The sequence below is a fragment of the Salvelinus namaycush genome, chromosome 13 (assembly GCF_016432855.1).
Source record: "Salvelinus namaycush isolate Seneca chromosome 13, SaNama_1.0, whole genome shotgun sequence".
NCBI classification, from domain to species: Eukaryota; Metazoa; Chordata; class Actinopteri; order Salmoniformes; family Salmonidae; genus Salvelinus; species Salvelinus namaycush.
In genome coordinates this window covers 5,776,058-5,804,006 of record NC_052319.1, presented here as the reverse complement: position 1 = coordinate 5,804,006, position 27,949 = coordinate 5,776,058, and the positions used below count along the sequence as shown (strand labels likewise).

At 42.8% G+C, this 27,949-nt stretch overlaps 2 protein-coding genes across 2 annotated transcripts; both read right to left on the bottom strand.

Moving 5' to 3' along the window:
- Positions 1 to 259: 259 nt before the first annotated feature.
- On the bottom strand, positions 260 to 27,882 carry cops8 (COP9 signalosome subunit 8). Its single transcript, XM_039006673.1, has 7 exons — positions 27,730 to 27,882; positions 26,097 to 26,167; positions 19,370 to 19,418; positions 18,320 to 18,452; positions 4,407 to 4,514; positions 2,381 to 2,443; positions 260 to 1,155 (listed from the first exon to the last, which is right to left on the bottom strand). The coding sequence occupies exons 1-7, from the start codon at positions 27,799 to 27,801 to the stop codon at positions 1,076 to 1,078; spliced, it is 576 nt and encodes a 191-aa protein (XP_038862601.1). The 5' UTR covers positions 27,802 to 27,882; the 3' UTR covers positions 260 to 1,075.
- Positions 6,577 to 8,140, bottom strand: trim63b (tripartite motif containing 63b). Its single transcript, XM_039006671.1, has one exon. It carries the CDS (start codon positions 7,873 to 7,875, stop codon positions 6,820 to 6,822), a length of 1,056 nt encoding a protein of 351 aa, XP_038862599.1. The 5' UTR covers positions 7,876 to 8,140; the 3' UTR covers positions 6,577 to 6,819.
- Positions 27,883 to 27,949: the final 67 nt, after the last annotated feature.

Below are 27,949 nucleotides of genomic sequence, written 5' to 3'. Positions count from 1 at the left end.
ATGTAGTGTAGGGTTATAACCTCATACATAACCTAATATTAACTCCTGCAAAATTCAGCATTTCTTACAGTAGAATGATACAACAAAATGTACATTTTGACTTGGAAACAGGAGTGGATATTGAAATATAATTTTTTGTATCTTGAGAGAATTAATGTGCGGTTAGCGATCTTTATCAGCATTATAAAAGCTGATAGTATTTGAACCATATAAAATATGCATCCAGGTTGAACTGAAATCTTATCAGAAACATGTTGGATTGTTTTCACTGCTTTTAATTTCCTTCACACTGGTCAGATTGATGTACATTTTGACATTTTGCACAGAAAATCTTTAAAAAATGTTTTATTGCATTTACCCCCCGGTCCCTAAACCTCTGCTGCAGGAGAGAAGCAGAGATGAAAGAGAAAACTTTACAGAAGTCAACAAGATTGAAGCGTTCATCGATTTACGACATTCTGGTGAACAAGGGTTTATTGAGTCTTCTAGGGCAGTAATGACAGAAGAGAAGCTGCATGCATATAATTATAGAAAAGTTGACTAACAAATAGCCTACCAAAATTTAAAAAATTAAAAAAAAAAAAATCATCCTGCACCCCGTCCAAAGATCTTTCCGCAGTCTCGGACTGTACGGGGATTTTCTATCAGCCTATTTGCGGGTTAGAGTCTGATGTGGAACTCAGATTTTCACATAGTCGGGCGGCTGCGGACAATCAAATTCTGCCAACGTGCGTGTGAAAACAGTATTGTTTTTCTTACAGAATTGACATTAAATTAACTACTACAATCATTGAGACTGCCACTTCGTAAAGACGCAGTAAAGTCGCAGTCATTTACTAAGGATTGCCCAACAACAGAGTTAGTGGACGTAAGACCTGAATCGTAAGTCCGAGGCCCATCTTTCTGAAAACATGGTGTCTCGCTTCCAGAGACATGACCACAATCATGCACAAGGGGGATGAGCTTGAGGTCCTGCGTGTGCGTGTGTGTATGGTGCATGTGTCCATCTAAGCTCTGGAAGAGGGGCGTTCTGGAGTCCTCCTCACGGCAGACAAACGGGGCTGAAGGTAATTGATCAGTTCTCAAGGAAAGCCACGTAGTCAGTGAGTCTGGCCAGCTGCTGCTCGTTTGGAACCAGCGAGACAGGGGGAGGATCTGTTTGGGAGAGAGAGTGAGTAAGAGGGGGATTCCTCATAGAGCCAAGTCTTCTACCATGTAGCATCCCCCACCGGTGTGTGTGTGTGTGGTTAGAGGACAGGGGATGTGCTCCAATTCAAAGACTAAGCAGCACGGTACAGCTATTCTCACTGCAATGCTGGAGAAACATGAGTTGCACATCTGGACGTGAGTGAACTCTGTCGTTTTGCAACTGTTTTCTAGTGTGCACAAATGAATACACCCCAGAAGTTTTGCTTCCCATGCACAGCCAATACATTGTTTATGTATATTCTAAAGTCCTTTTTTGGGCAAAAACCCATTCGGATTGGCTTGGCCTGGCTACGAAGTAGGTAGGCCTATGCCCTGCCAGGCCCACCCATGGCTTAAATTGTTGCATGTTGCATTTATATTTTTGTTCAGTGTAGGTGTAAGAGGATTAATCGAGGGGCTGATGCAACGAGTCAGACGGACATATGTTCCACAGATGCTTAACATGATGGCCCGCTGATTGGAGAGAGAGGCTGTTACATGGCACCAGACACAGCCCACAAAATGTCTCAAACCAGAATGATTAACAAGCCACCCACTGGGATTGTAGACTGTTAGGATTGGAGAGAAAAGATCTGAGGAGAGGAGGAAGAGGGAAGGGAAGAGAGGAGGACAGGGATAGGAACAGCGATTGAGCGTGGGTGTGTGAGGGTTAAGAAGTGAATGAAGGAACACAGGAAAAAGAAGAGTGGGGGGAGTAGGAGCGCATGGTGTAAGAGAAATAGAGGGATATTTGATGTTGCTCTTTCATGAGACACAGGGACAGAATGTCTTACAGGCCAGCCAAAGGAAAGAACAGCAATATGAGGGAGAAAATGTGAGAAAAATAAATTAGAGCCCACGAATACAGGAGAAAGACGGACGGGAAGGGAAAGGCGATTAGGAGGACTGGAGTCAGTGTCTGAGCCAATTATGAATGACCCCAAAATTCACAGCTCTGGATCCGGTTCTCTCTCTCTCACACACACACACACACACACACACACACACACACACACACACACACACACACACACACACACACGGTTAAATCGAGCATAGGGGGATTGAAAGTCTGGTGAAATGTGCTATCAGCACAGACAGAGGGCGTGATTGGGCAGAGTTGGGAAAGAGACTAGGGCATGATAAACATCCTAGTGATGGGAGAAAAGAGAAGAGCAACAGCGCCACCTACCTGGTTTCTGGGGCATTACCATCCTGGTGGCAGGGTCCGCCTGCCAGCCCTGGCTCACCACCCCTGTGGAAAGGAGGGAAAGAAACCAGAGAGAGGAGCGGTGGGTGGAGAATAGGAGGGGAAAAGAAACAGAAAAAGAGATGAAGGGAATAGTTTGACTATTGTCTGGTCTTTCAACTACTAACCATCTTTATCCTCACCTGCATGAACAATTTAGCTTTCTCTGCCTCTACTGATAAAACCTCATTCAAGTTTTTTTAATTTAGATTTTTACTATTTTCTACATTGTAGAATAATAGTGAAGACATCAAAACTATGAAAAACACATATGAAATCATGTAGTAACCAAAAAAGTGTTTCAAAAAGTGTTAAACAAAGCAAAGTAGCCACCCTTTGACAGCTTTGCACACTCTTGGCATTTTCTCAACCAGGTTCATGAGGAATGGTTTTTCCAACAGTCTTGAAGGAGTTTCCACATATGCTGAGTACTTGTTGGCTGCTTTTCCTTCACTCTGCGGTCCAACTCATCCCAAACCATCTCAATTGGGTTGAGGTCGGGTGATTGTGGAGGCCAGGTCATCTGATGCAGCACCATCACTCTCCTCCTTCGTCAAGGTGTGTTTTGGGTCATTGTCCTGTTGAAAAACAAATGATAGCCCCACTAAGCACAAACCAGATGGGATGGTGTATCGCTGCAGAATGCTGTGGTCGCCATGCTGGTTAAGCGTGCCTTGAATTCTAAATAAAATCAGTGTCACCAGCAAAGCACCCCCACACCATCACACCTGCTTCACGGTGGGAACCACACATGCGGAGATCATCCGTTCACATACTCTGCGTCTCACAAAGATAAGGCGGTTGGAATCAACATTTTCAAATTTGGAGTCATTAGACCAAAGAACAGATTTCCTCTGTTCTAATGTCCATTGCTCGTGTATCTTGGTCCAAGCAAGTCTCTTCTTCTTATTGGTGTCCTTTAGTAGTGGTTTCTTTGGAGCAATTCAACCATGAAGGCCTGATTCACGCAGTCTCCTCTCAACAGTTGATGATGAGCTGTGTCTGTTACTTGAACTCTGTGAAGCATTTATTTGGGCTGCAATCTGAGGTACTGTTAACTCTAATGAACTTATCCTCAGCAGAATAGGTAACTCAAGAGAGACAGTTTCATCATAGCACTTGATAGTTTTTGCGACTGCACTTGAAGAAACTTTCAAAGTTCTTGAAATGTTCTGGATTGACTTACCTTCATGTCTTAAAGTAACAATGGACTGTTGTTTCTCCTTGCAAATTTGAGCTGTTCTTGGCATATATGGACTTGGTCTTTTACCAAATAGGGCTATCTACTGTATACCACCCCTACCTTGTCACAACACAACTGATTGGCTCAAACGCATTAAGGAAAGAAATTCCTTTCCTGTAGGGGTCCTCACGAGAGCCAGTTTCATCATAGCGCTTGATGGTTTTTGCGACTGCACTTTAAGAAACGTTCAAAGTTTTTGAAAAATTCCAGATTGATTGACCTTCATGAGATGTTCTTGCCATAATATGGACTTGGTTGTTTTGCTATCTTCTGTATACCACCCCTACCTTGTCACAACACTACTGATGGGCTCAAACGCATTAAGGAGGAAAGAAATTCCACAAATGAACTTTTAACAAGGCACACCTGCTAATTGAAATGCATTCCAGGTGACTAGCTCATGAAGCTGGTTGAGAGAATGCCAAAAGTGTGCAAAGCTGTCATCAAGGCAAAGGGTGGCTACTTTGAAGAATCTCAAATATAAAATACATTTTGATTTGTTTAACACTTTTTTGGTTACTACATGACTCTATATATGTGCTATTTCATAGATTTGATGTCTTCACTATTATTCTACAATGTAGAAAATAGTAAAAATATTGAATGAGTAGGTGTGTCCAAACTTTTGACTGGTAATGTACATAACTATGGTATATGACTGTTCCTGATCCAGTCGCCAGGTGGGTAGTGAGGGTATATTAGGTTTTCTACACTGCAGCTGCTCACCTTTCACAGCTTCCTCCACAGAGTAGCCCACAAAGGCTGCAAAGTCTTCTGCCGTGATGGAGGTGTACGCCTGGGCCACCAGGCCATAGGCCCTCCTACGTGTGGTCTCTGTGGAGGTAAAGATAAATGCACATCTCATGTATGTACCTAAGAGAGGGACATTTTCAGTCTTTCAAACATGCAACAAAATCAAATAACGCTTAATGTAAACTGCAAAACGTGGAGTCCTGCCCCATGTTCAAAAAGCTATGTTCTTGTACTACTCATGTAGCAGTGCTGATAACCATTTGGCTATACACAGACTGAGAAATATCAAGTGAGAGAGGCCTACGGTGCAAGGCGGAGGTAAGGAAAAAGTATGATTTGGTTCCGAGTTAACTGCAACTTATGACAACATTGAAAAAACAATATTGCCTCACAGCTGACAGCAAACCAGACATTAGCTTACACCTTTGGTGGATTTTGTTGCTGCCCTGACAGCTGCGATAAAACAAGCCCCAAGTTGATCGGCCTTCACACTTTATTCGCTAGCAACAGTCTGTGTACAAACAACAACCCCTCATTCGCTACAACAGCGTTAGCGGCGATAACAAGTGGAATGAGTAAAGACAGCTGCGAGGACAGGCACGGTGCCTGTCCGGGGTCCCCCCCCCCCCTTCTCCTCCCCAAAGAGTGTCCTGTTATGAATGTCGTTTCATTTTCTGAACAGAAGTGACATTAGGTGTTAACTACAGGCACTTAAGGGGAAAATGAAAACAACTTTAAAATGGAATCTGAAAGCATGATGTAAGAGAGACAGTAAAGTACTTGTGAACCTGACCAACTAAGCTGTAGTGTATGAATGTGTGTGTGTGTGTTGTCAAGCCTCTTCCTAATGAGGATCTGAGGACTACACCTGTGCAAAAAAAATAATGAGAAAAGCAACAGCCATGGCTTTGGCCCAGAAAAAAAATCTAGGAAAATCTACTTATATCCTTTCAACCACATTATGTAGCCTACTGTATATGGCACATTTGAGAGACAGAGCATTATCAACTGGTGTGCCTTAGTATATTTGAAAAGGGTTGACTGGTCCTGTATATTGTTGACTTACAAAATACCCAACATGCACCACAGTATCAATTCGAAAAAAAGATGTCGGGGACTATTAGCACATATTAGAAGCCATTGAACCAGGTCATCGCAAGAAGATTTTTGTAACATGGTCCTCTCAGCATGTATAGTCCTATTTTTGTCACAGCTCGCTGCCGATAAGACGCTATCCAAAGATGACTCATGTCAGGTGGCCCGGCCCCTACAGCTCTTCAGAAAGGAGTTTGCAATTGCTGAGAAATACGATCTATGACATGAGTGGGATGTTGCTTCATGGATGAGAAACAGGACCCCCACTTGCCTTTCACTGACACTCCAGAGCCTGTTTCACACCCTCTCACATAAAAAATAAATAGCCCCCCACTCTTCATCAGTAAAGGCTAGCCACAGAGAACTCTGCCCTTCACTGACACTCCAGGGCCTGTTGTTTCACACCCTCTCGCATTTTAAAAATAGCCCCCCACTCTTCATCCATAAAGGCTAGCCACAGAGGACTCTCTGTCCTTCACTGACACTCCAGGGCATGTTGTTTCACACCCTCTCGCATTTCGAAAAATAGCCCCCCACTCTTCATCAGCAAAAGCTAGCCACTAAGGACATGGCAATGGCCTTTATTTTTTATGCTGGTACTTGCCTAGTGAGAGCAACAACATATTGGGGCAACTCCCGAATGACAGTTCTCTCGTGAAATATTTAGTTTTGAACTTATTTTCTGAATGAAGTAGAAATGAATGGCAATCTTGGAATAGTTGGAATCTAAACAAAGGCAAATCTGCTTGAGTCACTTGAAACACCCTTTATTTCAGGTTGTGACGAAGTCAGATCTGTTGAAATATTATGTTGCCAGTTTAGTGTACAAAATCATTTATCAATGTGATACAACCATAGGCATTCTTTATGTCGATGAGAAACTACAAATCAAAACTATTTCCCCATCTCAATCTTTACATGTGTTAAAGTATTCAAATGTAAACAATCAGAGGATATTCAGCCTAAAGTACATAACAAATAGATCAGAATAAATCTGATATGAATATACAAAAGTATAAAAAACTATTATAGTTTACAAAAAGGCAAAGTTAAGAGTACAAAAAAAACTAAAATATTAAACTCAAAACTGGGGAAAGTCATGTTACCAAATCAATCAACTACGTATAAAAACATTCAGACACCACCAACTTCTGCTTTACTCCTAACTTCTCTTAATATCACTGAAACATTGCAACTAGAGTCCCTGCCAGGAACATTCAGGTTAAAAGAACCTTCAAAAAGGTAGTAAATAGTTTGTTCATTTGTTCAGTTCGTATATTTTCAAGTTTCATCACTCCTCCTCTTCTTCGTCCCCTTCGACATCCTCGAACGCATCGTCTTCGACCATTCCAAAGTCCATCTTGGCCAGGACGGCCTCCACGTGCTCCGTGGACAGCGTGAAATGGTCCATCTTCTCAAAGCCCGGCTCGGGCCTCTCCTCGCCCAGGGAGATCTTGGCGGTGTCCTTGGTCTGTGTGATAAGGCCCTTGGAGGCCAGCAGGAACTCTGCGGCGCCGCTCTGCTCCAGGGCCCGCACCGCTGTGTCCGTCAGCTCTGATCCCGCCTGCAGTCGCTCGCTGTAGTGCTGTGCCAGCGCCCGCAATGCAGTCACTTTCTCATCCTGCTCCTTGCCGATCTGTTCCAGCAGCAGGCCTTTGCGCTCCTCGAGCACTGCGTAGAGCAGGTCAAAGCGCTCGCCTAGGCTTTGCTTGGCACGCTGTGCGTTGTCCTGCACGGCCTGACAGGTATCCTCCATCTGGTTGAGCAGGGCCTGAAGGCGCCCGTTGCCTGCCACTAGGGTGTCGATAGCGTTGCTCAGCTCGCCCTTCTGCACCTGGTAGACACCGGCCAGTGGTGACACCTCACAGTCCTTGTGCTGGCCAAACACCTTGCACATGGAGCAGGTGGGCATCTGGCAGGTCACACAGTAGATGTTGATCTTCTCCTCCTCGTGCTCCTGGCACATGGGTTCCTTGGAATCCTTGGGCTTCAGTGGAGTCTCTGTGCTGCCTCCAACGCCACTACCCCCGCCACCCTCCTGCTGTTGCTTGTAGATGTCGATGATGTTCTCCACTAGCAGGTTGCGCTGAAGTCCGTGAACGCCATGGCGGTCCAGGACCACCTCGAAGCGGCAGGTGGGGCAGCGGAAGACGCCGCCCGAGAAGCGGTAGGGGTTGCGTGAGTCGTAGAGGTCGCTGGCACAGCCACGGCACAGGTTGTGCTGGCAGGGCAGGATGACCACGGGCTTAGTGAACATCTCCAGGCAGATAGGGCAGCTCAGCTGCTTCTCCAGGCTCTCCATGGGGCTGGGTGGACGCACCAACGAGCCGGTCCTCTGGATGTCCATGTTGGAATAGGCTTCTCCTTAATGTTGAGCTTGAAAATGTTTGCTTATTTTTCAACACTGCCTTCTCAAACTTCGCAGTGGTTCGTTGACAACTTTTCTTCTTTCCCTATAGGCTTTAACAAGCCAATAACTTTGGAGGCTGAGGCTCTCTCTTTGGTAGTTGATTCTTCAGAGTCCGCTGATAGCTGTTCTGACTGGGGAATAGCAGCCCTGTCCTTTATACCAGCCCTTCACAGCCAGCGACACCTGATCCCTCCCACAGAACAGGGCACACATTCCACCCTGCTTGTTTGTCAGGCTCTTTTCTGAGAAAATAGCCCACACCCACCGGCTGCTGCATTCGTCATTTGTCACACTAGGAGCCATGTCCCTTTCCGCAGTGACAGAAATCTGACAGGGCCAGGGGTACACTCAGCAGAAATACACAGGGCCCCCATGTGACTGTCCCAAAGCGGTAACACCGGAGGAAGGTTTCCTTAAGGGTAAACAACATGCCCTGTAAAGTCAACGCACCTCTGACTGTGTTAACCATTAACAATAAGCTGGTTTTCCAGGCGTACTACAACAGAGCCAGTGTTGGCTTCATAAAGCAGACCACCTTCCTCACGGTGTAGCCCACTTATCGCCTGTGGTCACATCTGAGCACTTCAGTGGATTGATCAAACTCCTATCGAGCATCCACAACAACAACAACCTCTGTGGTGCAGTCAAACCCACTGTTGATGTTTCATGCTCAAGCCATGCATTGCACCATCGTCCTATAAATAGGTTACAAATATTTATTCATGTGTTTTTCACCCCTTCTAAATATGTCTACTGACTAGAGTGTTGAATCCAACACGGTACTCGATAAACTGACCCAACAAAACAAGCGGAATAAAAATCGCTCTGACATTTAAATTTGACTACTATTACGCTACATGAGCAGAAAGCTATAGGTTAAACCTCTGGTCATGGAAATGTCTCACTGAGACGGTGTTGAAAAACTCTCCTGTGAATGTGCACCACATTCCGTGACATTGAAAAAAATTTAAATAAAAGAACAGTGAGCACCAGGGACAAGCTATTCTTAAACCTTGCCCACAGGCGTCAAATGTGTGGGTCTACCAGGTTCCAGAAGTTAGAGGGGGTTACACATGGGGAGTGTGAGCAGAGAAGGTCATAGGCATTTCCATATGCCAATCTCCCATTTGCCAAGGCAGGAGCTTACTGATGGATATTTTAAAGTGATTTGAGAAGACTGGGAAAACGCCATCTTCTCTGTCTAGGCTATTGTTTGCACCTGCCACTGCCAATGACCTGGACCTGGGAACACAGTAATCAGTGGCCAGGTTTCCATCAAACCTTTTTATGCGAGTACGGTACATGTCGGATAACAAATGTAAATGACCGGCCTGATGGAAACCGAACATATGAGCTTGATGCTACTTTCCAATAAATATCGAGGGTCTTATTCTGGTGACATGATGATCGATGCTTGGCTGCAGTTTGACAAGAAAATAATCTAGTCCAGGTAGCCATCACCTGTTCAGGAGTCTTATGGCTTGGGGGTAAAAGCTGTTTAGAAGCCTTTTGGTCCTAGACTTGGCACTCCGGTACCGCTTGCCATGCGGTAGCAGAGAAAACAGTCTATGACTGGAGTGGCTGGGGTCTTCGACAATTTTTAGGGCCTTCCTCTGACACCGCCTGGTGTAGAGGTCCTGGATGGCAGGCAGCTTAGCCCCAGTGATGTACTGGGCCGTACGCACCACCCTCTGTAGTGCCTTGCGGTCAGAGGCCGAGCAGTTAACGTACCAGGAAGTGATGTAACCAGTCAGGATGCTCTCGATGTTTCAGTTGTAGAATTTTTTGAGGATCTGAGGACCCATGCCAAATCTTTTCAGTCTCCTAAGGGGAATAGGTTTTGTCGTGCCCTCTTCACAACTGTCTTGGTGTGTTTGGACCATTCTAGTTTGTCAGTGATGTGGACACCAAGGAACTTGAAGCTCTCAACCTGCTCCACCACAGCCAGGTCAATGAGAATGAGGGCATGCTCAGTCCCCCTTTTCCTGTAGTCCACAATCATCTCCTTTGACTTGATTACGTTGAGAGATAGGCTGTTATTCTGGCACCACCTGGCCAGGTCTCTGTCTCATCGTTGTCGAAGATCAGGGCTACTGACACTGTTGTGTCATCGGCAAACTTGATGGTGTTGGAGTCGTGCCTGACCATGCAGTCATGGGTGAACAGCAAGTACAGGAGGGGACTGAGCACGCACCTCTGAGGGGCTCCGAGGTTGAGGATCAGCGTGGCAAATGTGTTGCTACCTACCCTCACCATCTGGGGGCGTCCCGTCAGGAAGTCCAGGATCCAGTTGCAAAGGGAGGTGTTTAGTCCCAGGATCCTTAGCTTAGTGATGAGCTTTGAGGGCACTATGGTGTTGAACACTGAGCTGTAGTCAATGAAAAGCATTATCACGTAAATGTTCCTTTTGTCTAGGTGTGAAAGGACACTGAAGTGCAATAGAGATTGCATCATCTGTGGAACTGTTTGAACGGTATGCAAATTGGACTGGGTCTAGGGTTTATGGGAAAATTGTGTTAATGTGAGCCATTACCAGCCTTTCAAAGCACTTCATGGCTACGGACATGAGTGCTACAGATCTGTAGTCATTTAGGCAGGTTACCTTGAAACAGGTTGGTATTACAGACTCAATCAGGGACCTGTTGAAAATGTCAGTGAAGACACTTGCTAGTTGGTCAGCACATGCCCGGAGCTGGCCCAGCGGCCTTGTGAATGTTAACCTGTTTAAAAAGGTTTCCGGCTACGGAGAGCATGATCACACAGTCGTCCGGAACAGCTGATGCTCTCATGCATGCTTTAGTGCTGCTTGTCTCGAAGCGAGCATAGAAGTTATTTAGCTCGTCTGGTAGGCTCGTATCACTGGGCAGCTCTCGGCTGTGCTTCCCTTTGTAGTCTGTAATAGTTTGCAAGCCCTGCCACATTCGACAAGCGTCAGAGCCGGTGTGGTACGATTCAATCTTAGTCCTGTATTGGAGCTTTGCCTGTTTGATGGTTCGTCGGAGGGCATAGCAGGATTTCTTCTAAGAGTCCCGCACCTTGAAAGCTGCAGCTCTACCCTTTAGCTCAGTGCGAATGTGGCCTGTAATCCATGGATTGTGGTTTGTATGTACAGTCACTATGGGGACAACCTCCTCAATGCACTTATTGATAAAGCCAGTGACTGATGTGGTGTACTCCTCAATGCCATCGGAAGAACTCCGGAACATATTCCAGTCTGTGCTAGCAAAACAGTCCTGTAGTTTAGCATCTGCTTCATCTGACCACTTTTTAATAGACCGAGTCACTGGTGCTTCCTGCTTTAATTTTAGCTGGTAAGCAGGAATCAGGAGGATAGAATTATGGTCAGATTTGCCAAATGGAGGGCAAGGGAGAGCTTTGTACACATCTCTGTGTGTGGAGTAAAGGTCATCTAGAATTTCCCCCCCTCTGATTGCGCATTTAACATGCTGATAGAAATTAGGTAAAATTGATTTAAGTTTCCCTGCATTAAAGTCCCCGGCCACTAGTAGCGCCGCCTCTGGATGAGCGGTTTCCTGTTTACTTATTTCCTTTTACAGCTCGTTGAGTGCGGTCTAAGTGCCAGCATCAGTTTGTTGTGGTAAATAAACAGCTATGAAAAATATAGTTGAAGACTCTTGGCAAATAGTGTGGTCTACAGCTTATCATGAGATACGCTACCTCAGGCGAGCAAAATCTAGAGACTTCCTTAGATTTCGTGCACCAGCTGTTGTTTACAAATATACACAGACATCCCCCCCATGTCTTACCAGTGCATGTCTATCTAGCCGGTGCAGCGTATATCCCGCCAGCTGAATGTTATCCATGTCGTCTTTCAGTCATGGATAACATTCCGTTGGCGGATCCTTACAAGGCACTTGTCTCCTCTATACCTGCGTCTCTTTCAGGGGCCTTGTCGGGTGTCTGAAGTACATCCTGCTTGTTGAAGAAAAAATCTTTGTCTAATCCGAGGTGAGTGATCGCTGTCCTGATATCCAGAAACTATTTTTTGCAGTAAGATACGGTGGCAGAAACATTATGTACCAAATAAATTACAAACATGAAAAAAACTAAAACAATAGCACAATTGGTTAGGCGCCTGTAAAACGGCTGCCATTTCTTCCGGCGCCATCTTAATATCTGAGATGGGGAGAAGTATGTCCATAATAAAGTGCTTCCTCTACCTTCTAAACAGGACTATCAACAAGGAAGGTCCTACAGGCCCTCGCACCTGGACTACTGTTCAGTCGTGTGGTCAGGTGCCACAAAAATGGACTCGGATGTACACAGAGAGCTAATATTAATAATATGCATGTCAATCTCTGCTGGCTCAAAGCAGAGGAGAGATTGACTTCATCACTACTTGTATTTATGAGAGGTATTAACATGTTGAATGCACCGAGCAGTTTGTTTGAACTACTGGCGCACAGCTCAGACACCTATGCCTACCCCACAAGACATGCCACAAGAGGTCTCTTCACGGTCCCCAAGTCCAGAACAGACTATGGGAGGTGCATAGTCCTACATATTGCCATAACTACATGGAACTCTACACCTTATGGAACAGCGGGGACTGTGAAGCGGCACAGACACATGCATACACACGATAACATTCGCACTATACACACACTTGTACACATGATTTTGTACTGTAAATGTGTGGTAGTGGTGGAGTAGGGTCTGAGGGGGCACAGTGTTGTGAAATCTGTGAACGTATTGTAATGTTTATAACATTTTAAACTGCCTTAATTTTGCTGGACCCCAGGAAGAGAATGGGGATCCATAATAAATACAAATGAAATGCATAACCATGGTAGCAATTGAAAAGGAACAGTTTGTAGATGGGACAGTTATTAGACCAACGGTGAGTACACAACTGTTCACCTGACAATACTGAATCCTAACATTACACTTGATTTTACATACATTTACTGTACTTTTCGTCGCATTTGTTGATAACAAAATCTGAAAATATTCTGGATACCTTCAGTAACCTGGTGTGTGTGTGCGCAACATAAGACAACAAATGTACAAGGGTTTGAGTGAGAGAACTAATTGGTGTCTCCATCTCTCCAGTGTGCATTGTTTCTAAGCAATTTCAATGCACTTTTATGACTCAAAGAAGAATCTTCAACTACAAGGTACTTTTTAGACCTCTCCTAGCTGTGCCATTGAGGATCTAGAGCACGCACACTTGTCGATGTTTTGTTTGGAACACAACCCTGCATCCCCGCCATCACACAATTACTGTTGATTATGCAAACCAAAAATGGTCTATTATAAAATCACAATCTGTGTCAGGAGGGCATGATTTGAAAGCTCGTTCTAATTGGCAACATGACTAGCTAAGATATAAAAGATGATCTTAGAGCGTTAGGCCTTCACAAGGCAATTCAGAGAAACGGAACACAATTGTGAAGTGCAATGGAGTCACGAGTGCATTCAGGTGCATTTGCAGCAGCAATTGTTTCCCACAATAAGCAAACATACGCCGGGTTGCTCTGGACATAATGAGCCTATGACGACATGCCATCTTGTAACTGTACATCTAACATAGTGATCAAACACTAACACTGTATATGACATGAGTTTCATGATTTGGAGATGTGAGGTGCACATTTGGACTCACAGTTGTTTGACATCAAAACAGTATGTATTATAATCCACAACGTCTCATCTTTCAAAATACATCACATCATCTTCATGTACAGCATTTCCAGACAACAAAAACATTTGCAAAACTTGTGTGTAAAGGGCTAACTCAAAAGTGCTTTCGAGTCAATAGCAGTAAGCAGCTCACCTATGACACATTGTCATGTTTTGAACATTCATGTTACGTGACCAGGATTTTAACCTTCATTTCCCCATTTCTTTATATGTCTGATAGTCCCGCACCCTCCTCAAACAATTGCTTTAATGTTTGGTTAAATTGTCATTTCTGGAAAAGGCTTAAAAAAGGTTCAAATCTAGGTCATGAGACATAGTCCAAAATACAGGCCCAAGCCAGGACATACACCATCAGACATGTACATATGTGTAATGATTTGACGGTGTAATGATTTCACGTTATAAAACGTGAGCTTTGTTCCAGCTAGCAGAAAATAACGTGAAGTAGTGATCATTTAGATTCATATAACTTATAGGTAGCTGGCTGGCTAATACATTAGGACAGTGTCCAGACTTCTTTTGTTAGCTACAAGAACACAAAGCCGAAAAAAGTACTTGCCATATTCTTGCTCTTCTGCTTCAGTCACCCTGGACTCAATAATATGGCGAGGCATGGAGGCAGGTCGTGTGCCAAGGAATTCGTCCAGTTCCCTGTAGAACGGACAGGTCTCCCGGCCACTACCACTCAGTCCATTATTGTCTTTCGTCTTGTGTTATGTATATCTTCGATTTTTGTCTGGCACTACTTCCGCGAACAATGGTGGCCATGGACATTCTCAATATAGATCTCTTTTTCTGTAATAATTTCTCTTTTTCTTCCAACCTCGCTAGAATCGGATTTTGCGACCAAATGGATATCAGAAGCTTTGTTTCTGCAATGGACCAGGTCCATGAACTCTCGTTTGCCATGGTCTATAAAATGTACAAACGGCAAGCATGATCTGTACAAACAGCAAGCCGAATGCAAAGTATGGGGATTTCTCTCTGGCGAACTTCTGTTTATATAAATGGTGCCAGAAGCATCCCTTGACCTCTGAACCTAGACCTCTTACGTGACTACAATACACGTTGGCTGATACACTTACACGGAACCCAAACCGGCTGCACACGTGCACCATCATAAATAAATGTATTTTGTCCCCACACACCAAACGCGTTCACGATACGCAGGTTAAAATATCAATACAAACTCTGAACCAATTATATTAATTTGCGGACAGGTCAAAAAGCATTAAACATTTATGGAAATGGAGCTAGCTTGCACTTGCTAGCTAATTTGTCCTATTTAGCTAGCCTGCTGTTGCTAGCTAATTTGTCCTGGGATATAAACATTGAGTTGTTATTTTACCTGAAATGCACACGGTCCTCTACTCCACCAATTAATTCACACATAAAACGGTCAACCGAATCGTTTCTAGTCATCTCTCCTCCTTCCAGGCCTTTTCTTCTCTTGACTTTATATTGCGATTGGCAACTTTCATAAATTACGTGCATTACCACCACCGACCTATTTCGTCTTTCAGTCACCCACGTGGGTATAACCAATGAGGAGATGGCACGTGGGTACCTGCTTCTATAAACCAATGAGATGGGAGAGGCAGGACTTGCAGCGCGATCTGCGTCCGAAATAGAACTGACTTTTATTTTAGCCCTTGGCAACGCAGACGCTCGTTGGCGCGTGCGAGCAATGTGGGTGCAATAATTGAGTAATACAGATTTCAAAACGTGTTTTGCAATGCGAGCGCAGGCAATGCGAGCGGTGTAGTCAGCCTGTTATCATCACAATGCAATGCCCAGAAGGGGATGACTCTCGAGGAAGGCTCGCCCGCGACCTACGGAGGTAGCGTTCGAGACGTGATAATTTAGGCTGTAAATTTGCGAATGCATTTCGAAACACAATACTGCTCGAGAATCTCTCGATAATCTCCTCAACCCGAAGAGCTTTAGAGGGCTATATTAAACTAGGCAAAATGTATCCCATCATGCTGTGCATCAATGGGACAATTTGTGAGTAGATAAATAACATTACATTTTCAATTAGGTATTACAAAAACTTAACTTCTACTTCATCCCAATCCCGGATCCGGGAGCACCCCCATCAGTAAAAAAGCTGACTAGCATAGCCTAGCATAGCGTCACAAGTAAATACTAGCATCTAAATATCATTAAATCACAAGTCCAAGACACCAGATGAAAGATACACATCTTGTGAATCCAGCCATCATTTCTGATTTTTAAAATGTTTTACAGGGAAGACACAATATGTAAATCTATTAGCTAACCACGATAGCAAAAGACAACTTTTTTTACTCCACCATTTTTTTCCTGCATAGGTAGCTATCACAATTTCGACCAAATAAAGATATAAATAGCCACTAACCAAGAAACAACTTCATCAGATGACAGTCTGATAACATATTTATTGTATAGCATATGTTTTGTTAGAAAAATTTGCATATTTCAGGTATAAATCATAGTTTACCATTGCAGCCACCATCACAACTCTCACCAAAGCAACTAGAATAACTACAGAGAGCAACGTGAATTACCTAAATACTCATCATAAAACATTTATGAAAAATACACAGCGTACAGCAAATGAAAGACAAAGATCTTGTGAATCCAGCCAATATTTCTGATTTTAAGTGTTTTACAGCGAAAACACAATATAGCATTATATTAGCTTACTACAATAGCCAACCACACAACAGCATTGATTCAGGCCAACAATAGCGATAACGTATAAACCAGCAAAAGATATTAATTTTTTCACTAACCTTCTCAAACTTCTTCAGATGACAGTCCTATAACATCATATTACACAATACATATAGAGTTTGTTCGAAAATGTGCATATTTAGCGGCACAAATCGTGGTTATACAATGAGAATAGTAGCCAAGCTGCCAACAATATGTCGGGAGAAATCTTGGGAGAGGCACCTATTCTAATCAGTAACTAATCATAAACTTGACTAAAAAATACAGGTTGGACAGCAAATGAAAGATACATTAGTTCTTAATGCAATCGCTGTGTTAGATTTTTAAAATTAACGTTACTACGACATACAGCGTGCGTTAAAGCGAGACCGCACCGAAATTAATGGCGGAATATGCGTTTTACATTTTTCAACAGAACAACGAATTAACATCATAAATAGTTCTTACTTTTTGATGAACTCCCATCAGAATCTTGGGCAAGTTGTCCTTTGTCCAAAAGAATCGTTGCTCGGTTGTAGAATGTAGTCTTCAACGTTGGAATTAGCAGTAAACATTAGCCATGTGGCAAAGACGTGTCCAACTCACTATAACGCAGCACTAATAAATATCCGAAAATCGCAATATACTGATACAAACTGATATAACTCGGTTTAAAATAACAACATTTAACACCTATATCGAATAAAAACAGAGCCGGATATATCTAAGGGCTATAACGGGAGCTTTCTAGAACGACATCCAGATGTCCTTTTTGCGTCAGGGCGAAGAGAACAAAGGGAGTACACCACGTTGCCAGCCCATTTATAAGCTCTCAGATCTGCCTAGCAACACCATTTCAATTCTCACTATTCGCTGACATCCAGGGGAAGGCGTATGCAGTGCATCTCAACCAATAGAAGACAGGCAAATTAATAAACCGACCTCAGAACAGCTTGCAGAATTCAGCATTCTCACATCCTCATAGGAAAATTGCTCTAACTCGAGTTCTGTTTTACTCACAGATATAATTCAAACGGTTTTAGAAACTAGAGAGTGTTTTCTATCCAATAGTAATAATAATATGCATATTGTACGAGCAAGAATTGAGTACGAGGCAGTTTAATTTGGGAACGAAATTATTACAAAGTGCAAACAGCACCCCCTATTGAGAAAAGGTTTTAAGCTCCCTTTTCTGTATTGTTCTTGGCCCTCCATAACCACTTCATGGCTGGGTTACAATGTAGGATGCAAGTGGTGCGCCCTCTTTTGATAATTGAGAACCCTCAGTAGGCTGCAATGTGAATGACATTACAAAATGTACTATATTACAATTGTGTGGGACCCACTTTCATTATGTAAGCATCATTTTTTTTTTTTTACGTAGACTACCCAACATATTTCATTTCAATCATCCTGCTACCAATTGTCCAAAGCAAATTCCCTATAAATTCTAACATGAACAAACTCATAATGAAGCTGCTGATTGCGTGAACTGCTAAACATCTTACACATCTATCCTTACCCAGTGTCCTTCTTCTCGTCTAGCCTCAGGTTTAAGCAATGAATATAGAAAGTCATTCAGAGGTGAGAGACGTGGCCTGGTCATGAGTTCAGTCAGTCTCAATAGGTCAAGTCAATATAGTTTTAAACAAGTCTGCAGTCAGTCAAACAATGTGTTGCATATTCAATAACACCCGGTAACAGTCTCAAGAATGTCAAAAACAATGTTTTTCTCACAAGAATAGACATTTGGATTAATGTATAGGGTACTAAGCAATACACTCAAACAAAAATGGCATGCTTACTCAAAAGATGCTCTGAAGGTCGAATGTTATTTTTGCCCCAGTAACCAATATTGCTTGAGCAGGGCCCTCAGTCACAAAACCGTGTAAATCAGCCACATTGAATTATATATGAATGTTGAGCCACAGAAGTGTGTAGGCTGTGTTTTAAATGTTAGTTCGTTGTGCAGGTCAGGTGTGTCAATTGGTCACAGAAAAGTGCACGACCATTACAGTACCTCGCAGGGCATCCATGGCGGGCAGGATGTTCTCAGACCACTGGTGAGCTGCAATGGCCGAGTAGATCCCTGGGAAGTCTCGCTGCCATATGCGCTGACCCACGGCCCACACGGCCGTCAGCTCTGGGTTTCCCTGCACACAACACGTTTCCACCCATTTAAATCAACTTCAACATACATTGGTAACTAGACTATACTAAACGATATGCAGACTATGAGTCTTGTTGCTAGTGAGACATTGGGTACACTCATTCTCATGAATTGAATCAATTCCGTGTGCAAGACAGGTCCCACTTTTGTACTACTATCTTCAATGTGGGAAATTATACAATGACTGGCCTACCTATTCAAGAGTTGAGTTCCCAGTATAGCTTTAACTAATTTTCATTGTCTAACAAAAATATGCTTTATACACTAAGAAATGTACACAAACTTGTGCTTCAGCTATCTATACTGAACAAAAATATAAAATGCAACATGTAAAGTGTTGGTCCCATGTTTCATGAGCTGAAATAAAAGATCCCAGAAATGTTCCATACGCACAAAAATATAAAATTGTGCACCAATGTTTACATCCTTGTTAGTGAGTATTTCTCCTTTGCCAAGAGAATCCATCCACCTGACAGCATGGTCATTACACAGGTGCACCTTGTGCTGGGGACAATAAAAAGCCACTAAAATGTGCAGTTGTCACAACACAATGCCAAAGATTTCATGTTGAGGGAGCATGCAATTGGCATGCTGACTGCAGGAATGTCCACCAGAGCTGTTGAATGTGGATTTGTCTACCATAAGCCGCCATCGTTTTAGAGAATTTGGCAGTACGTCCAACCGGCCTCACAAGCGCAAACCATGTGTAACCACGCCAGCCCAGGACCTACATATGCGGCTTCTTCACCGGATGTCTATGAAATCCAGAGATTAGGGCCTAATGAATTGATTTCAATTGACTGATTTCCTTATATGAACTGTAACTTAGTAAAATTGTTGCGTTTACATTTTTGTTCAGTCTAAATATATTAGATAAATGCTAACCCTAACCATTCTCACCGATTTAATGGCTTGAGGAATTCGCTTCCACAGGTACCTGGCATTATTCCTGTAAAAAAAGTTACAAAAGTCATCTGACAATTAAAGGGGAATGGAAACACGAGGCTTTAGAACACCAGCTAACACAGAAACAGCCCTGTGAAGCACTTGTGAAAATGTGCATCATACAGAAATAAAGAAATGCTCCCCCCCCCCCAAACTGCCATTTACACAGTTTGCTAATGAAAATGGGGAAAAACTTGAGCATATAGAGTCTTCATTATTTAGTAAGGATTGATAATCTGAAATCAGAATGGTAATATATTTTACTGTGAATGAGTTAGACGTTTTAGTGACGGTGGTATTTTTCTAAAATTCTATGGAATGTTCTGTGATCAGACACTATCTGGATAGTATGTAAACACACACTACAGGGACACCCCTTCAAATTAGTGAATTCGGCTATTTCAGCCACACCCATTGCGGACCGGTATAAATGCAAGCACACAGCCATGCATTCTCCATAGACAAACAATGGCAGTAGAATGGCCTTACTGAAGAGCTCTGTGATTTTCAACGTGGCAACGGCATAGGATGACACCTTTCCAACAAGTCAGTTTGTCAAATTTCTGCCCTTGTCAACTATAGGTGCTGTTATTGTTAAATGGAAACGTCTAGGAGCAATAACATCTCAGCCGCGAATTGGTAGGCCACACAAGCTCACAAAACAGGTCGGCCGAGTGAGGCGCACAGCGCATATTTTTTTTTTTTTTTAAACAACTTGCCTGTCCTCGGTTGCAACTCTCACTAGAGAGTTACAAACTTTCTGGCATTTAGTCTTACATATGACAACGAAAGACATACACAGTATAATATTAATAAAACAAGAACTTTATTGAAAGAATAAGGTTAGGGGAATACATTGAAGATGGGGTGCCTGTATGTTTGTATGGAAAAGAGTGGAATTAAGTGAGTGAAAAAGGAAAAATGGTTGCAAAAGCCAGAGCCCATGTGTCAAGAATTGTGACAGAGCGAGAGGGTCTTCAATTTTGCACAGATATGGGATATGCAATTCTTTCCTATCATGATGGAAAGGTCCCCAACCCTATATCCTAGACACCCACAGAGCGACCCATAAGGAGAAATCCTTATCGGTTTTATTGGCATACTGCAAGTAGCAGCCAAGACAGAAATATGAATGCAGACAGAGACGCACTAAAGCAGCAACGTCCCCTCATGAGTCTTAGCCTGCCTGGCAGGGTTGGTCCAACAAAGCCAGAGCCCCCAGATAGGTGAGAATAAAATACATTTCTCAAAGCTGCTAATGAACACCTTGACAACCTCGTACATAGCCGGTGGGAATTCCAGTGGAGTACCCCCACCCAGGTAGTGACAGTGCTGGCAACACAGGCTGCAGTAACCCATGGGGGGGGGGGGTCACACACAGACAATCAAAAGGCGGGTAAATTATTATGGCCCTGGCAGCACAAAATAATCAAATGGTCTGACTGCACTGAGGTGCTTGGGAAGAATGGTCAGCGTGTGTGTGTGGGGGTGTATCCAATCTCCATCAGCTAGGACTAGACATGGTTAATCAAATCTCCCCATTGCTGCTCAATTTGACATGCCTTCTCAAACAGCTACAACTGTTTGCGTATTCACAAATCAAGTCTTCGAGTTGGGCTCAGGGATGGAACAACTGTTGGACATCTGAGCTTGTGGTTGTGTGAAGGAGTGTGTGTGTTTGGGGGGGGGGGGGGGGGGGATGATCAGTCTTCCAGATCGTTGTGGAGGACTTTTGGCCCACTCTTGCATCCAGAACTGATTTAACTCTGACATTTGACAAGCATGAACTACTCGTTTCAAGTCCTACCACAACATCTCAATTGGGACTAGGTCTGGATTTGTTGCGTTTTAGCCATTTTCATGTAGACTTGATGGCGTGTTTTGGATCATTGTCTTGCTGCATGACCCAGCAGCGCTTCAGCTCACTGACAGATGGCATGACATTCTCCTGTAGAATTCTTTGATACAGAGCAGAATTCATGGTTCCTTCTATTAAGGCAAGTCGTTCAGGTCCTGAGGCAGCAAAGCATTCCCAATCCATCACATTACCACCACCATGCTTGATCGTTGGTATGAGGTTCTTACTGTGGAATGCAGTGTTTGGTTTTCACCAGGCATAACGGGGCCCATGTCATCCAAAAAGCTACACTTTTGAATCATCTATCCATAGAACATTCTTACAAGATTCTGGATGATCATCCAGGTGCTTTATGGCAAATTTGAGTCAACTTTTTGGGCGATATTGGTCCCACGGACTTGAAACGAGCAGTTCATGCTTGAAAACCCACAAATGTTGCAGAGTTACAGCTGTTCTACATGGAAGACTGGGCTAAATTACTCCACAGCGATTTATCAATAACTACAGGAAGCATTGCATCTAAAGATGGCACAACCAGTTATTGAGTGTAAGCGGGCAATTACTTTTTCCCCACACAGGGGCATTGGAGTGGCATAATTTTCTTTATGAAATAAGTATGTAATTGCTGTTCATTCAGGTTCTGTTAATCTAATATTAAGTTTGATAAAAAAATATGAAAAAGTAGAGAAATAGAAAAGGGGGCAAATACTTTTATGGCACTGTAGGTAACAATAAACAATATGAAATGCCTACATTATTACGCATATTATTCATCAGTTGTGGAAATAAATTAGAACTTTTGTCGGGTGCTTTATATATATATATAAAAATCTGACACCTACTCATTCAAGGGTTTTTCTTTATTTTTACTATTTTCTACATTGTAGAATAACACATGTAACCAAAGTGAAGAAACTCAAATATATTTTGATTTGTTTAACAAAGTAGCCACCCTTTGCCTTGACAGTTCTGCAAATTCTTGTCATTCTCTCAACCAGCTTCATGAGGTAGTCACCTGGAATGCATTTCAATTAACAGATGTGCCTTGTTAAAAGTTCATTTGTGGAATTTCTTTCCTTCTTAATGTGTTTGAGCCAATCAGTTGTGTTGTGACAAGGTAGGGGTGGTATACAGTAGATAGTCCTATTTGGTAAAAGACCAAGTCTATATTATGGCAAGAACAGCTCAAATAAGCAAAGATAAATGACAGTCCATCATTACTATAAGACATGAAGGTCAGTCAATCTGGAAAATGTCAAGAACTTTGAAAGTTTCTTCAAGTGCAGACGCAAAAACCATCAAGCGCTATGATGAAACTGGCTCTCATGAGGACCGCCACAGGAAAGGAAGACCCAGAGTTACCTCTGCTGCAGAGGAAAAGTTCATCAGCGTTACCAGCCTCTGCTGCACAGAGTTCAAGTAAAGACATCTCAACATCAACTGCTCAGAGGAGACTGCTTGAATCAGGAATTCATGGTTTGCTGCAAAGAAACCACTACTAAAGGACACCAATAATAAGAGACTTGCTTGGGCCAAGAAACATGAGCAATGGATATTAGACCGGTGGTAATCTGTTCTTTGGTCTGATGAGTCCAAATTTGAGATTTTTGGTTCCAACCACCGTGTCTTTGTGAGACGCAGAGTAGGTGAACAGATGATCTCCACATGTGTAGTTCCCACCGTGAAGCATGGAGGTGTTGTGATTGTGCTTTGCTGATGACACTCATTTATTTAGAATTCAAAGCACAGTTAACCAGCATGGCTACCACCGCATTCTGCAGCGATATGCCATCCCATCTGGTTTGTGCTTAGTGGGACTATAATTTGTTTTTCAACAGGACAATGACCCAACACACACCTCCAGGCTGTGTACGGGCTATTTCACCATAAAGGAAAGTGATGGAGTGCTGTATCAGATGACCTGGCCTCCACAATCACCCGACCTCCACCCAATTGAAATGGTTTGGGATGATTTGGACCACAGAGTGAAGGAAAAGCAGCCAACAAGTGCTCAGCATATGTGGGTACTTGTTCAAGACTGTTGAAAAAAAATTCTAGGTGACTACCTCATGAAGCTGATTGAGAGAATTCCAAGAGTGTGCAAAGCTGTCATCAAGGCAAAGGGTGGTTACTTTGAAGAATCTAAAATATATTTTGATTTGTTTTACTGCATGATTCCATGTGTATTATATCATAGTTTTGATATCTTCACTATTACTCTACGATGTAGAAAATAGTAAAAATAAAGAAAAATCCTTGAATGAGTAGGTGTCCAAACTTTTGACTTGTACTGTATATCTGTAAGTCACAAACCAGCTAGCTAGACCAGGGCCCACTTTCCCAAAAGCATCTTACGGCTAAGTTCATCGTTAACATGCTGACCAGACCGGACACGTCGCGTGCGTGAGTGTCGCAAAATAAATTTAGAAATCCATGTTTTTCAATTATTGCATTGCCAATGGCTAAAATAGAACTCCTTTCTATTTCTGACGCAGATCGCGCTGAAAGTCCTACCTCTCCCATCTCCTCATTGGTTTATAGAAGCAGGTACCCACGTGCCATCTCCTCATTGGTTATACCCACGTGGGTGATTGAAAGACGAACTGTTTTGCCAGTTGTCGTGGTAATACTATGAAAGTGTAGATGGATCACCATATACAGTGGGGAGAATAAGTATTTGATACACTGCCGATTTTGCAGGTTTTCCTACTTACAAAGCATGTAGAGGTCTGTAATTTTTATCATAGGTACACTTCAACTGTGAGAGACGGAATCTAAAACAAAAATCCAGAAAATCACATTGTATGATTTTTAAGTAATTCATGTGCATTTTATGATAAAAAATTACAGACCTCTACATGATTTGTAAGTAGGAAAACCTGCAAAATCGTCAGTGTGTCAAATACTTGTTCTCCCCACTGTAAGTTCAAAGATGAAAAAGCCTGGAAGGAGGAGAGATGACTAGAAATGATTCGGTTGGTCGCTTTATGTGTGGATTAATTGGCGGAATAGAGGACCTTGTGCATTTTTTTATTTAAAAAATAAATAAATTTTACCCCCTTTTCTCCCCAATTTTCGTGGTATCCAATTGCTAGTAATTACTATCTTGTCTCATCGCTACAACTTCCGTACGGGCTCGGGAGAGACGAAGGTCGAAAGCCATGCGTCCTTCGAAACACAACCCAACCAAGCCGCACTGCTTCTTAACACAGCGCGCCTCCAACCCGGAAGCCAGCCGAACCAATGTGTCGGAGGAAACACCGTGCACCTGGCTCCCTTGGTTAGCGCGCACTGCGCCCAGCCCGCCACAGGAGTTGCTGGTGCGCGATGAGACAAGGATATCCCTACCGGCCAAACCCTCCCTAGCCCGGACGACGCTAGGCCAATTGTGCGTCGCCCCACGAACCTCCCGGTCGCGGCCGGCTGCGACAGAGCCTGGGCGCGAACCCAGAGTCTCTGGTGGCGCAGCTAGCGCTGCGATGCAGTGCCCTAGACCACTGCGCCACCCGGGAGGCCACCTTGTGCATTTCAGGTAAACTAACAACTTAATGTTTATATCCCAGGATAAATTAGCTAGCAACAGCAAGCTAGCTAAATTGCCATACATGTTTAATGCTTTTCGACCTGTCCCCAAATTAATGTCATTGGTTCAGAGTTTGTTTTGATATTTTAACCTGCGTGTCGTGATCGCGTTTGGTGTAGGGGGACAAAATAAATGTATACACGATAGCGCACGCGCGCAGCCGGTTTGGGTTCCGTGTAAGAACCCTCGTAGGAAGGAGCATGTTTCCCAAAACCATCGTTATTAACGTTGCACTTAAACGCTCGCAATCTAAATGCCTGCCTGATGCCATTCGTATAACAGCTAAGTGCGTCGTTAGATGCGTTTTGCCCTCCCCCGTCACGTTATACACAGAAGATTTCCGCTAATCACATGGTTTATCAGTCTCTGACAGCCGATAACTTCAGATAAAGTTGCCAATGTAATTGCAACTGATACAAACAAGTGATGTATAAAAAGAAGCTTCAAATGAAAACCGGGAAGACTGCAATACAATATAAAACAGTAGGCTATAGGCCTATTTCAATCATATTGAAATACATTTCATTGTCTCAATATATTTCATGCTGTGTAGCCTAACGTGCCAAATCTGTGATTTAGTGACTTTTTAAAATTGGGTAAACACTAGAATACAACACCTTAATATTTGCAGCCGTAGGTGGTAATATCTCTCTAGAAGCTGATCAGTCATCAGTATTGCGAAATAATTATAATGTGAAGATACGATTTGAATGGAGAAAGCTCACGGAAAGCAGCGCTCACTTTCTTTCGATCCTATCAGTATCGACACACTTAGCACTCTCTGTGTGGTGTTTTGGGAAATGCATGTTACATCTTCAGCCATTTTATGATAGACGCATCGTTAAAAACACTCTTAATTTTAAGTTCCATCGCTATTGGGAAACCAGGTCCAGGATGAAATAGTTACCAAACTGACTACCAGACTGAGCTTTCAAAAGTAATTATCTAGCTAGCTCGCTAAGGGTTAGGCTTCAGGCTTAGGCTAGATTAATTCTTGCAATCAACAGTTTAGCTACCATTTTAGGAATCATATCACAGATCGACACCTAATGAGACATCTAGCAAGCTACATATTATAGCTATGGTGATCATAGCTAGCTGCATTTTACTGGTAAAATAGCAATCCTGCAACAGCCCTCATCGACTGGCTAGCTACATATTGAGTTTAAGCTCTAATTAACACCTAATGGTCAGAAAACATTTTCTTTAGAAGGGCTAGGCCTATAGAAAACCTGACTTACATGTCATTGTGCAGTAGATAGAGCGCCAACAGCTGGGCATACACTTGAGGGGTTGCAATGCCACCTGGAGCCTGGCGATAAAACAAACAGTTAGTCAATGTCTAGCCAATATGCAGCCCATGCAAACCTATAGCTAGGTTTCCATCCAATTTATGACAGATTTTCATGTGAATATTCTAAAATCTGCATAAAGAAAATATGCCAATTTTCCTACCCATGGTGTTTCCATCAAACTCACGTGTTGCTGATAAAGAGTATTGATGTAACGTTATAAGAAAAAAAAAAAAAAAAAAAAAAAAAAAAAAAAGAAGCCTTTTATGTGCACTAAGGGAAATATCACCCTTTTTCAAATTCATATTAAAGATTGAGGAAGATAAGTGTTTCCAATGACAACCAATAGTAGACAACTAGTAGGCAATGCCTACTCATAATTGGTTAAAAATCACATGATACACACCGATGATGTCATAGGAATCCCGTATCTTCCGCGATATTTTTTCAACAAAAAGGGGGCAATTTTCACATAATGTTTTGGTGGTGCTGGAAATTAATATTTAGTTTAAATATATATGTACCGAATTCAAATCAAAAGTTCAATGCGTTTCCATTGCATTTTTAGTTCTACTGATGTTTTTGTAAGTAGAAATGTTGCCTTAAATAGCAAATGTGCCCACTCTGGTCTAGGCATGTGAGCTCTAGCTAACAGTTCGCAGAGACAGTGCGGGTAGGATAGCCTAAATTAGATTATTATAGATAATAGCGAGATTGATTATATTTGTCAAACGGCAGCCAAGCATCAATCACCATGTCACCAGAATAAGACCATCGATATTTATTAGAGAGGTACATCAAGTTCAAAATGTATTTACTTTGTAGTCTTAATAAACTGCACGCGTTCCCAAATCGTAATGGGAGGACCACATAACATATCGCGTGACTCCAAGTTTACTTCGATATGATTATTCCAACCATATTTCTCGCATAATTAATTTCACAGACAAAATGTCACAGCATGTCGAAATAACAAATTGTTTGTTGACATTCATAAAATTGTACCGCCATTTTCTGTTGGATGGATACTTCGCTAATGACGGTCATGAAGTTCCAAACGTTGTACCCTCATGACTGAAGATATAGATAGCTGCACGACCTGGTCGAAAGGACCCATTTTCCTGTATATTAACAACCTTAACGTTCTGCGCATATTACTTTGCGCACAGATTGTAAAAACCTAGCTAAGGAAAAACATCCAGCTGCACCCTGTGCCGCTAATTTAAATGCTCAACACAACGTGATATTTGAATGTGTCATTAGCTAGCTACTTTCCTCCTGCCACATTTCACATCCCTCTGCTACATAGCAAATCGCAGTTAAATGCTGTGTTCAATGTAATGTTATGACCTATCTATATATGCTGTGCTCGCTAACTGACGTAGATAAGGGTAGTTAGCTACTTTCGCGCACGTTAAATGCAGCGTTAGCTGTGCCCAATTGAATGTTATGATCTAGTTAGCTAGCTATGTTGTGTTCGCTAACGTTAGTGTGTTTGGATGGCTAGCTAGTTAGCACAGCTAGCTAAGTTAAAACACACAGACCAAAGAGAACGTTTGATGAAATACTTGGATATAACTACCTCAAGTTCCTGTGTTTGGCACTGCTCTAAAAGTTTGTCATAATTTTCATCCATTATAACTACGGCAGGCATAGTGTCGTTCACCAGTGTCTCGTCAGCAGAGAGGAAGAAAAAGGCCCAACTCGGTGGAAAATGTCTCCCTTCAGCACAGCAGGTGGCGTTGTTTCGCCACCAAGCAATACGTTTTTGAATGGGGGTCAATGAGAGTGTCTTATTCTTC

Bases quoted from the DNA above. Each gene is read 5' to 3' on its own strand.
- trim63b (XM_039006671.1), bottom strand. From the start codon at position 7,875: ATGGACATCCAGAGGACCGGCTCGTTGGTGCGTCCACCCAGCCCCATG.
- cops8 (XM_039006673.1), bottom strand. From the start codon at position 27,801: ATGCCTGCCGTAGTTATAATGGATGAAAATTATGACAAACTTTTAGAG. The intron at 19,419-26,096 runs GTAAGTCAGGTT...CTTTTTTTACAG, and splicing joins TATCTACTGCACAATGACAT to GAATAATGCCAGGTACCTGT. The intron at 18,453-19,369 runs GTGAGAATGGTT...TGTTGTGTGCAG, and splicing joins TTCCTCAAGCCATTAAATCG to GGAAACCCAGAGCTGACGGC.